This window comes from Anabrus simplex, chromosome 6 (genome assembly GCF_040414725.1).
Source record: "Anabrus simplex isolate iqAnaSimp1 chromosome 6, ASM4041472v1, whole genome shotgun sequence".
NCBI lineage: Eukaryota > Metazoa > Arthropoda > Insecta > Orthoptera > Tettigoniidae > Anabrus > Anabrus simplex.
Genome location: NC_090270.1, coordinates 203,832,882 through 203,846,110, shown reverse-complemented (window position 1 = coordinate 203,846,110; position 13,229 = coordinate 203,832,882). Strand labels below are relative to the sequence as shown.

At 39.8% G+C, this 13,229-nt stretch overlaps 1 protein-coding gene across 4 annotated transcripts in view; it reads left to right on the top strand.

Moving 5' to 3' along the window:
* The window catches only part of Fa2h (Fatty acid 2-hydroxylase), a 314,916-nt gene that overhangs the window by 292,449 nt on the left and 9,238 nt on the right, over positions 1-13,229 (top strand). For all 4 annotated transcript variants that reach the window (XM_067150162.2, XM_067150161.2, XM_068228381.1 and 1 more), the window contains 2 exons: positions 3,333-3,465; positions 8,047-8,166. In XM_067150162.2, coding sequence (XP_067006263.2) covers positions 3,333-3,465; positions 8,047-8,166 — 253 coding nt within the window. The remainder of the gene's footprint in view (positions 1-3,332; positions 3,466-8,046; positions 8,167-13,229) is intronic.

Below are 13,229 nucleotides of genomic sequence, written 5' to 3'. Positions count from 1 at the left end.
ATAAAATTCAAAATAAATTAGTCTGCTAATTACCAATTCACAGATTCATAATTATGAAGCAAGAATTATTTGTAATATTCACTACAGTCAGATTCATTCTACTAGTTATGGTCAAAATTCTCTATGGCATTTTCCTATAACTAAGTATAACTTGCTTCCAAAAAATATAAAAATGTTATCAACTTTATCTATTTACAAGAGCATTGTAACATTGTAACCATAAGACCTTTCTGTGTCGGTGCAACATAAAGCAAATAGCAAGCATCTGTATTGAACCAAGAAGAGCCTTGTCTCAGGTGCCTACACTGAAATTTAAAAAAAATTAAAATAATTTGGTAATACATATAATCTTGGTGGCAGTGCATCTCCCGGAGTCAAATGTTTACCCTTTTGAAATTGAGGACTGCCTTAAGAACTTCACAGTGGTGTTGGACACATGAATGGTAGGGTCACGTGATCTGTCTGTAAAAATGCTCTGACAACATAGCTGAGATCTTGTTCTTATACTCATCAGTGTCCATTACCGTCGCATTACCCTTATCAGCTGAAAGAATGGGCAGTTCAAAATCATCTTTGAGTTTCTTCAGAGCTCTCCTCTCGCCTCTTGTTAAATTGGGCGCAGGTATCGCAGCAAACTTTATCAGCCTCGCACATTCCTGTCATACATCCTCAGCCTCATCCGTAGGTAGTTGGTGGATAGCTGCCTCAATGGAAGTAATTAACTCCTTTAGAGGGAGTGGCTGTGAAATTAAGTCCCCTAGCTAGAACGGCAATTTCTTGGAAACATCGATGACAATTTTACCAGTATGAGGGTTTGTGTGTTTGAGCCAATCGAAGGAACTTTGATTTCTGCCTCTGAATGCCACCTGGTTGAATTTTAGTTCATTTTGTGTAGCAGTTAATGTGATCGAAAGATAACCACAATTCCTGCAAAACAGTATTGCCTAAAAGCAGGTATAAGTAAAATAACTCTCGGGAGACTGAGTCCAGTTCCTTATGAGTGTGATGCACTCTCTCGATCACAAGAGCCTTGCTAGCGCAATGATAGATTCTCCTGGCCTTAGGAGTATTATCATATCTGCAATTATGGGCTGTGAAAGCATCAATCTAAATGACAACATGCTTTTCACACTGTGGATTGGACTTTTTCTGTATCAAGACGAGTTCCTTCCGCAAAGCCAGAACATCAGGCATATGTGCTGGACGGCATGCCCAAAGCCCCAACCTGAAGCTCATCGAACATCTTTGAGATGAACTAGAGCATCAGTTGTGTGCCAAATCAATTCACCCAACAACCTGGTAACAACTATTTGCCATGCTTCAGGAAGAATGGAAACAAATTCTGCCTTCAGTGAGTCAGAATTTAGTGGAAAGCCTTCTTCAAATATTAAACACTGTAATAGTAGCAAAAAGAGGTCCCACACACTATTAGTTACATGGCTGGTGTCTTGGGAATGAATAGTAAGGAGTGTCCTCAGACTTCTGACTATAGAATGTATGTTCGTTCGTTCGTAATCTGTTTACCCTTCAGGATTGGTTTACCCTCGGACTCAGTGAGGGATCCCACCTCTACCGCCTCAAGGGCAGTGTCCTGGAGCTTCAGACTCTGGGTTGGGGGATACAACTGGGGAGAATGACCAGTAACTCGCCTAGGCGGCCTCACCTGCTATGCGGAACAGGGGCCTTGTGAGGGATGGGATGATAGGAAGGGATAGACAAGGAAAGAGGGAAGGAAGCGGCCATGGCCTTAAGTGAGGTACCATCCTGGCATTCGCCTGGAGGAGAAGTGGGAAACCACAGAAAACCACTTCCAGGATGGCTGAGGTGGGAATCGAACCCACCTCTACTCAGTTGACCTGTCGAGGCTGAGTGGACCCCGTTCCAGCCCTCATACCACTTTTCAAAAATTTCGTGGCAGAGCCGGGAATCGAACCTGGGCTTCCGGGGGTGGCAGCTAATCACACTAACCACTACACCACAGAGGCGGACTAGAATGTATGTACTATATATAATTACGGTATGTAGAATATTTATAACCATAATTTAGGTAACTTAACTTTTACACTTAACGAGAGGTCATTGATTAGCTCTTAATGCTTTATGTGTCTGGCTCCATGACTAAACGGTTAGAGTGCTGGACTTTGGTCACAGGGGTCCCAAATTTGATTTCTGGCAGAGTCGGGAATTTTAACCATCATGGTTAATTTCGCTGGCACGGGGGCTGGGTGTATGTGTTGTCTCCATCATTGTTTCATCCTCATTATGATGCGCGGGTTGCCTACAGGTGTCAAATCAAAAGACCTGCACCTGGCGAGTTGAACATGCCCTCAGACACTCCTGCCACTAAAAGCCATATGCCATTTCATTTCAATATGAGTATAATGCTATCTTTAAAATATTAAAGATAATGAATTTTATGTGCTCTGTCATACGCTAGAAGAGATTTAAATTTCAAGAGATTTCTACTCTTTAAAAAAACAGGAAATCAAAAAAGAATTTTCCTGTGCAGCATCTGCCACAAAAGCAATTTTTGACATCAAAGAATTATCCAGATTATCATTAACAACCGCTATGGCCTTATTCAACGCAAAAATAGTTCCCATAGCAACATACAGAATATATATTATTTGGGATAAGTTAAGTCTAAAATATTTAATGACTTTGGAAGCAGTTAAATCAAGATTCTTGAAATCTGCTTTAAGTGTTTTGAAAAACACAAAGTTGAGGCTAGTATACGAGTTCGCGAGAGAACCGTTCTTTATAGAAGAACTTCGTATGAGACTACCATCTACCGACAGCTCGAATAAACTGTTCCTTGAAATACAAAAGAAACGAAGAAAAATTTGGCTGGACTTTTATACTATGGAAGCCATGGGCCAACACGAATCAAGACCTCCAATACCTGGTGACCTCAATAGCTGTGCATGGGTATCACTACAGAGTATGCAAGAACAAGCATTTTCACAATCCCGGGAATAACTGTATATGTGAGTTGTGCGATCAACCTTGTGATCGTTACCATATTAGCACTTGTAAAAAACGAGTAAAACCCCTGGTAGACTATTGTGCTTAATTAAAATGTGTACAATCAATATGCGGGATAAAATGTATCGCCAAAACTTATGTAACTTATGTAACATATATACACAACTTGTGTTCATTTCTTAATAATAATAATAAAAAATAAAAATAAAGAATTTTTAAAAATCAGAGAATGATGAATTTTGTAATTTGGCTACTTATTGAATCTTTGTGTAAAGATCATTGAAACTCTATTTTTATATTACTCTTTTATTGAATCATCTTTAAAAACATCAAATGTCATATTGCAGGTGCCATTTGATGAGCGTCGACTTTTAATTCCACCAGTACCTGCAGCCATTGTGGTAGCAATATTTTACATCATTCTTCGAATATTATTTCCTCTATGGATGGTGGACTTTGTAGCAGCAGGAACCCTTGCAGGTGAGAACATCCAAGATTTCTTTTTTTAAGTCATAATATCTCGCTGTAGGAATAAAAACTTAACAGCTTCATAATGTATATTGGGGATTAACTTCACAAGCTCATATAAAATTTTGGAGGTAATACAATTTGTTTGCTATGCATGTCTAATAATCTCTTATAACTGCTACACAAAAACTTAGTTCAGTCCCCTCAAACTTCAACTGTACTTTCAACAGTCATAAGGCTAATCACCACAAAACCTTTCAACCTGATTTAACAACTACCATATGATACTATACTACTACAGGGGGCCAGTTTGCAACTGCACTGTGACCTCAAGCATGCACTGCTTGACTGCCGACACTTTAGTCCCTTCGGTGGGCCATTTCTCCTCTCCCTTCCACTCTGCTGACTTTGCATTCTGAGCTTATCATTATTCATTACTGGGCGAGTGAACTGTCTGTCCGTGGGGTTGTGCCGCTCCAACAGCAGACCTGCAGTGTTATTTAGTTGTTTCAGTTGTGCATGTCTAAGAGAAGAAATAGCCAACATTTCAAAAGAAAAGTTCCAACAAGTTAACAACAATTTTTTTAAATGCTAAATTGCTAAATAATGTTGCTAAGGTTGCTTTGTCTGTTCATTCACTTCATGTTGATGCATATGAAAGTGTGTGCGTTGGCCCACCGAAGGGATCAGAGTGTCAGCAGGTGAATAGTGCGTGCCCAAGGACATGGTGCAGCTGGAAACAGGGTCGAATAAAATTATGACTTTGTACTACTACTACTACTACTACTACTACTACTACTACTACTAGAGCAGAATATGAGTTCCTGGTCTGCACATTGAGTCCAGTCCAGCTGAGATATCCTAAAATTTGTGGAAACTGTGAGTTTGTTATCAGACTGGGCTAAATGTCTGCTAAAATCCCATGTGTACACTAGTGTGCTAAGAAAGCTATGTAGTCTATATCACAACGAGTGTTTGTTTATGAGCTGTATATACAGAACAAGGGAACAGATCAGCCTCACTGAAACCCTTGTACTCCCTACTTTCTCATATGGCTGTGAGACCTGGACCATAAAGGTTTGTGAAAAAAAGAAAAATAATGCATTGATGATTTTGAAATGTGGTGCTGGCATAGAACACTACATTAGCCTTGGATCACAAAAATAATCAATGTGTTGATAAATCAGAAGCTGAAGATTTTAAAATGCCTTACTTCTCACATTACTAGAAGAATAGTTCTCTGAACATATTGTAGTGCCGATGACCTAGATGTTAGGCCCCTTTCAACAACAAGCATCATCATCATGAACATATTGTGAGATGACCTGTAAGGGAAGGTCGAGGGCAGAAGACCATGGGAAAAGACTGCAACCAAATGGATCGAACTAGTGAAGACTATCACAAGCTTGTCCTTCCAGTGTGCCCTGAGGAAAGTTAAGGACTATCTAGAATGGTGATGCTACTATAGAGGTGTGACAAACAGAAAAATTATGTGTGAGTAAATTGATTAGCATTGTGTGTACAGAATTGGCTCATGCTGTCAGGAGATTATTTCAAGAAAAATTCCCTCATGATCGATCTCAAAATCTTACTGCAATTCATAAATTTGTTAATAAATTTTGGGAAACAGGGAATATTTGAGGTGAGAAACAAAGACAGTGTTGGATGGTATGCACAGAAGTTCTTAATGACATTCACCATTTCTTACAAAATTCCCCAAGAAAGTCTCTTTGGTGTCTTTCTCAGCAACTGGGGAATTTCCTACAGCTCTGTACAAACGGCCGCAAAATTACTCAAGTTAAAACCCTGTAGTGCAAGAATTTATACCAAGTGATCCTCAGCGTAAATTCTGTGAATAAATTATTAGTAAGGTGCATGACAAATTTACTAACTTCTAACTCATTCTGTTTTCTGACGAAGCTTTGTTTCACTTACACAATTACTGTATGTTAATACACAAAACTACTGATACTAGAATTCTGAAAAACCTGATATACTACATGAGAAACCCATTCATGACCAAATTGTAAGAGTGCAGTGCACAATTACTGATGAAAGAGTAACAGTGGTGGTGATTATTGTTTTAAGAGGAAGTAAAACTATGCAACCATCTTTTATATAACACTAATCACAGACAAAAAAATGGAAAGGATCCGACACTTTGAAAAATGAAGGTACCGGCCAAAGATAGACAAGAGCCATGAAGCACATGAAAATGAAAGACTCCCTAGGCCTCAAGTGCTCTAATATTGTCTGGGTCGGAAAAGAACAAGAGTTGACAAAGGGAGATCGGGTAGGATAGCTGAAAGTGAGGAGCCTGGCACAAGTGAGTGGAAGCAATGCCAGGACTCAAGCTAAGCACCCAATGCTCCCAAGTTCAAAGCCCCTGGGGCCCCTTTCAGTCGCCTCTTACAACAGGCATGGGATACTGAGCACTGCCCTCATCCAATTACCCTGTGACTATTATCTCATGGGTTTAATGAAATATAAAATGTTCAGGACAAATCCACACACCTTAGAGTAACCATAAACAATCATCCATCAAGACACAGATTAAATTTCTCCGAGTGAATTAAGAAGGGCGATGATTAATTTCGTTAGTCATTACCAGAAATGTTTGGAAAATAAACAAAAGCAGTTCCAACATCTCCTTACATTACATGTGGAAATACGTCTTTTTTAATTGATTTCTTTCCTGCAATATTATTAGCCAGTGACTTCTACAGTAGTATTGAAATTGCAGTCTGGTAAAGCACAGACTCAAGTTGTCATCCAGCCACTAGTACAGGCTGCACAGCCCAGTACAACCCCTGATGCATGCAGTGTAAACTCATAATCTGCTCACCCTGTACCGGTACTATCTACAATGATTATACATACAGAAATGTATGCTAAAATTGAAATGCATCTATATAGTTATCATGTCCTTCAATTGAAATGCATTTTCTACACCAGACAGTATAGTTATGCTTCAGTAGATTTTTATGCCATACATGATCACAATTTGATTAAAATAAATAAAATAAAATTAATTAATCTCACACATTACATTAATATAACTAATATCAAAACTATTCCTCTCCCACTAGTGAATCTGCTTCTGAGCCTTTATTATCTGAAGGTTTTTGTGAATGAGGACTAATTTAAGAGCATTTTTACCATTTTTAAGCTTTTTCTTTGTCATTATTGCTTTAATCATTAGCAGCAAATTAATGACAATTAAACTAACATTTATTCTTACATATACTGTAATTATAATATGCCAAGTACTATTTTCAGTATTGAAAAGGAACATACAAGTGTCAAAACAAGTCATATATAGAGATAGGAACAATAAAAGGAACACATAATAGGATGAACACAATAGCAGGTCAGAGTAGGAAGAAGGAGCAACAGAAATGGGACACAAGGACAAACATGAAAACATGAAAGGACAAGAACAATCTCCACATCTTCAAACAGGACAGGCTCTCTCCTAAATATCCCAGTTGTTCTACATCCATTTCTTCTCAGTCCCCGACAAGCTTGTTTCCACTTCCTAGTTTCATCAACACTCATTAAGGAGCTATCTTCAGTCTTCATGTGGGAAGTACAGGATAAGCTAGATAAGAGCAGGAAAATGGAATAAACATAAGACAAAAATAAATGCAGGTGTTCCTGATCTTTTATAACCTGCCTTTGTCTTATGTTTCTTCCATTCACATAACCAGCTTACTTATCTTGCAGTTCCCACATTAACACTGAAGATCTGTCAAACTGGCCCCTCAATGAGTCTTGATGCCTGCCCTCCTAATGAAGCTGGGAAGCAGAAACGAGCTTGTTGGGGCTGAGAAGACACAGATGTTTTGTTTGTTATTTATTATATGGCTTTTAGTGCCGGGAGTGTTCCGAGGACATGTTCTGCTCGCCTGGTGCAGGTCTTGCTATTTGACACCCACAGGCGACCTGCGCATCTGGATGTGGGATTATGATGATAATGAAGTAGGGAGAGGGTGAAACTCGGTGTCGGCACGTAGCCTGCTCCTGTCGAGTAACACCAAGGGATCTGCTCAAAGTTTTACGTCACCATCCAATGGAATCACCATCAACAGCGTCATATGCCCTTACTTTACATGGGCACTGCGGAGAGGTTTTGGAATTTAATCCAAGCTTATGGCACGCAGTCTAGTGATTAGAAATTTTATAACACCACCTCCCCTACCCTGCCAGCCAACATTCTGATGGTGAAATATTTTTTGATCAATGGAACTCGAACCGGCTAACCACAGTGTGAGATCGTATAGATTTCAACACCTTAACGATCATGGCCACCAGGGGGGCTGACATAGACGTAGAAGAACTGGGATTGATAAGGAGAGAACCCATCTATTCGAAGATGGCAGTGTGTGAAGATGTGGAGATTTTCCTTATACTTTTATGTTTTCATGTTTTTCCTTTGTCCTCTTTCTATTGCTCCCTCTACCTACACTGATCTGCCATTGTATTCATCTTATTATGTGTTCCTTTTCTTCTTCCTATCTTTCAACTATTATCAAGTGCATGTTTACTGGTTTAAATCGTCAGCTATTTGTCTCAAATTCCATATACTTTCAGGTTATGTAGTGTATGATTTGATACACTTCTATCTGCACTTTGGCTCACCACCGCCCGATTCCTATCTTTACCGCATGAAGCGATATCACAATCAGCACCACTTCACAGAACACCAGAATGGTATGTGCACAGTTTATATTTCAGTGAGGATTTGCTGTACTAGATCTACAAGCCTCTAATTTGTATAGAAAAACAATTCATACTTTTAATATAGTTCCTAATTATGAGGAACCCATCTCACATCAAGGTCAGGAAAGCATGAGGTTGTTGGTGTCACTGAAAGTGCCACATGTGCACTTTTAACTGCTAATGGAAAGCCTTGTCCACAGGAAATATTGCCATTAGGTGGTGAAAAAATTTCCTGCCTCTGAATAGGAGTAACATTTTTCTAAGTGGTGGTTGTTAGAGTTCACAGAATGATCCAAGTGCAGATTTTTTAGCATGCACTCGCACTATGAGTGAATGAAGAACAGTAGTCATCATCATCATTATCATCATATGCAGTTTCCAACTGTTGGCCAGGTCTGCTTGGAACATAAGCCTCTCCATATCCTTTTGTCTTCCCACCGCTTCTCCCTAGTTACTCTTGCCCAGTCCTCTCCTCTTCTATGTACACACTCTTCCACTCCTGTTATCCATCTGTCTCTTGGTTGTTTTCCTTTAATCTCCATTTCGTGCATCCTCCTCGGTAGCCTTCCCTCTTTCATGTGTCCATACCATCTAAGTCTATATGCCCCTATCCTATTCTGTAGTGTCTCTTCTTTTACTATATCTCTAACCTTCTCATCTTATCCATTCTTGTCACTCCTATCCTGCTTCTCAGAAATTTTATTTCACTTACCTGTATCCCAGTCATGGCTCTCTGCCTCATTACCCAAGTTTCAGCTGCATACGTCAGAATAGGTATAGAGTAATATATCACTCTTTTGCTTTTCTGAGTGACATCCTTGCTCCAAACCATGCTACCCATAGTAGTCTCTCAAAATCAAAAGTGAAAATGCACAATCATATTTTTATAGGATGATGATTCAATATGGTATGATTTACCACACTGAAGGAGTACATTTTGATTTAGAAAAAGTAATAATTGTAATCAAATAGACTTGGCTACCATGCGAGGCATTTCAATTTAATGTCATCAAGGCTGCTTGTGCTTTGATTTCAACAGTCTGTTCTACACTACAAGATGGCACAGTAACATGGATCCCTCTTGCCTGATCTATGGCTGAGTTTTGAATTAATTTTTCCAGGTAAATATCAAATGTGCCGTCACCACAAACGTTTTACATGCTAACATCATACTACAAGTCTGAACCTGGGATCTTGAGATCCAGAGACCAACACTATACCATGGATCTGATAATCTCTACATAATGCTGACTAAATACTTCTGCCTTGTGTAAATCCTTACATATACACTCCCCTTGTTTATTTATGATTCCTGGAACTCGTTTTTTTTTCTTAAAGTACCTATACATACCTATTTTTGCCTAAAATTCATATGACTGCCACTTATGTTTGCCATCATGTTATCCTTACCTGACTTCCTTGCTAAATTCAATAACCCAGTAAGTTCCTTCAATCTCTCCTTACTTCCACAGCTATTCCTAACTATTTTTTTCTAACCTGTAACTCCTCCTTAATCTTATTGTTTCTCTATTATAATGAAATGGTTCTTTACCATTCCTTACCACCTTTAAAGGTACATACCTGTTTTCACAATCGTCAACAATTGCTTTAAAACCATCCCATAGGCTGCTTACACTTTTGTTTACTATTTTCCAGCAATCATAATTATTTTTCAAAACTTCCCCAGACCTGTCTTATCAATCATATAGTATTGCCTAATAGTTCTACTTTTGCAGGGTGTCTGAGAAGTCCCCGTACCCCTAGTTTCATACGTTTCATATAATTATTTTGTTATATTATGGCATGGACAATTGAGTTTGTATAATTGGGGAATTCAATAGTTGTTTTATTGGTATTGGTATCCCTGCTGCCAGCGTTGTTGTCAGTCTCATTTCAGTTGTTAAGTCATGGCGGACGTGAGCGGACACAGCTACACTGTTGAGGAGCGATTAGTGGCGTGTGTGTGGGTGCACAAATGAGTATATACGGGGCAAACAATGATAGTGATAATGAGTGCATTTAGAGATCGCTTTGGCAAACCCCCACCTCGTAAAGCTACTCTGCTTGATTGGCAGAAACGTGTGTTTGCTTTAGGCAGTGTCAAAGACAGGCCGTGTAGTGAACGTAAGAAGACGCGGGAAGAAACGTCTGCCACCGTCGCTCAATCGATTAAGCAGTCTCCATTGAAATTCATTCGTAAAAGAGCAGCTGAACTTCAAATACCGAGGTCAACAATGCATGACCACATTAAAAGAGATTTGAAAATGAAAGGATTTAGGCCAATGCATGTGAATGAATTATCTGACAATGACATGGAGCAACGAGTTGCAGCCTGCCGTGCTTTGTTGGCACAATTCCCAACTGCCGTGTCTCGCTCAAGAGTGTTATTTTCTGATGAATGTGCGATATATTCCAGTTCACATAGGAGGAATGTGGTTTTCTGGTCTAAGGAAAATCCTCCTTATGTGCAAGAGTTGGTTCATGTTATGGTATGGGCCGGGATATCATCACGTCACTTGTGCGGACCATAATTTTTTGATGGGTATGTGAATGGAAAATCTTATTTGCATATGTTACAATCTTGGTTAATACCTCAGTTTCAAGACAAGGGAATCATGGGTCATGTGTAGTTAAAGCAGGATGGGGCTCCAGCACATTTTGCTATTCAGGTGCGCGAGTTCCTTGATGAACAATTTCAAGGCTGCTGGATTGGCCGTGGCTCACCAACATCTCCAGCCCCATTGAAATGGCCACCATGAAGCCCGGACCTTACCACACCAAACAACTCATTATGGGGAATAATCAAGTCCCATGTGGCTCAACGTCGGTACACGACTAATGAAGAATTGCGCTGAAGTGTGGAGGAAGCCTTTCGTTCCATAACTCCTGAGATGCTCCACAAGATGTCTTTGAGGACCTGGAGACGGATAGAACTCTGTGTAAGGCATGATGGTGCACATACAGATTCCCTGGATTCATAGTTTTTATATGTAAGTACTCCGCTATAATATGAAACATATGTAACTAGGGGTACGGGGACTTCTCGGACACCCTGTACAATCTTCCTTTTTATCACATTTATTTTTAACTATAACAAAAACTTTGTGATCACTTATATCATCTATCACTTCAGTTTCTCTATAGATCTCATCTGGTTTTATCAGCACTACATCTAGAATATTCTTCCATCTACTTAATTCCTTGCCGGGCTGAGTGGCTCAGACGGTTAAGGCGCTGGCCTTCTAACCCCAACTTGGCAGGTTCGATCCTGGCTCAGTCCGGTGGTATTTGAAGGTGCTCAAATACGACAGCCTCGTGTTGGTAGATTTACTGGCACGTAAAAGAACTCCTGCGGGACTAAATTCTGGCACCTCAGCGTCTCCGAAGACCGTAAAAGTAGTTAGTGGGACGTAAAGCAAATAATATTATTATTATTATTAGTTGATTCCTTTACTTTCTGATTCAGCTGTCCTTACCAGATTAACCATTTGATTATCATGCTTTCTGTCATTCACATTACCTTCCCTTCGGTAAACTGAGATCACCCACTGCAAACATGTTCCTATCTGTATTCTTCACCACATAGCTGATTAACTTACCCAATAATTATGCATCAGCATCACCCATTCCGGGTCAGTATACCCCAAAAACATCAAGTTGCCTATTATCTCTTAGAGATGAGTATTACACCTAGAATTCCATGTTTCTTATCTTAAAGTTTTTTCATGGATTACAAATTCTTCTTTCACCAGTATGAATAATCACCCAGCTACTATTCCTATCCTATCTCTATGATAAACACTCCAGTTTCATGACAAAAATTCTGCAGGCATAATATCACTTCTCAGCCATGTTTCAATTTCCTATTACAATATCTGGTAAATTTATATATCTTAAATTAGTTAATTCTATTTCATTCTTTTCAATACTTCTACAGTTTAACACTAACAACATTATGTCATCATCACTTTACTTCCAGCCCCCTATATTCACCCCTCCCTAGTCCACCCAAATTTCCCTGAATGTACCTTCTTATAACAACTTATAAACAAGCCCTCTTACTTATTCATACCATCGTGGTTCAAGTGAAGGCCACCTGAGCATACATCCCTATCTCCTACCCACCCACAAGAATCTACAACTTTCGTTCCCAATTTCCCATATACCCACTCAACAGTCTCATGTAAATCCCCGGTCACCATCCAGTCAGTATCCTACCTACATAGAATCCCACTGATAACAATCTCTGCTCCTTTAAACTTCTCCTGTCCTGTCACCCTGCTTGCCTTACATTGCTGGTACCAACATGGAAACCTACCACCTTCTGCTTACCCTCCTCTTTCACTTTTATTCTTCTCAATATCTGTCTTAACCTAATTCCTGGGTAACATTCTACCCTACTTCCCTTTCCTCCACACACTTTCCCAACATGCCTAACAATTGAGTTGCCCATAACCAGAGCATGAACCTTACCCACCTCACTGGATCCCCTCATCTCCCTTAACTTTCCAGACAGCTGCAGAACCTACTTCTTCCTCCCTTCCTTCCCTAATAATAATTTTTTAATGTTATTTGCTTTATGTCCCACTAACTACTTTTACGGTCTTCGGAGACACTGAGGTGCCAGAATTTAGTCCCGCAGGAGTTCTTTTACGTGCCAGTAAATCTACCGACATGAGGCTGTCGTATTTGAGCACCTTCAAATACCACCGGACTGAGCCAGGATCGAACCTGCCAAGTTGGGGTTAGAAGGCCAGCGCCTTAACTCTCTGAGCCACTCAGCCTGGCCCTTCTTTCCCTCTCATGACCCTTTTCCATCTTCCTAATCCTATTCTCTACTCTACTTACATTTCCCTTTCCTATCACATTCCCTTTCCTCTTGCCTTACCATCCTATTCTCTACTCTACCTACGTTTCCCTTTCCTACTACATTCCCTTTCCTCTTGCCTTACCCCTCCTTTATAACATTTCCCTGTTCCCCATCTTCCATCTGCTGTTCTACCTGCAGTGACTCATATTGATTCTTCACGATACTTCTCCCGAACTCACTTTCC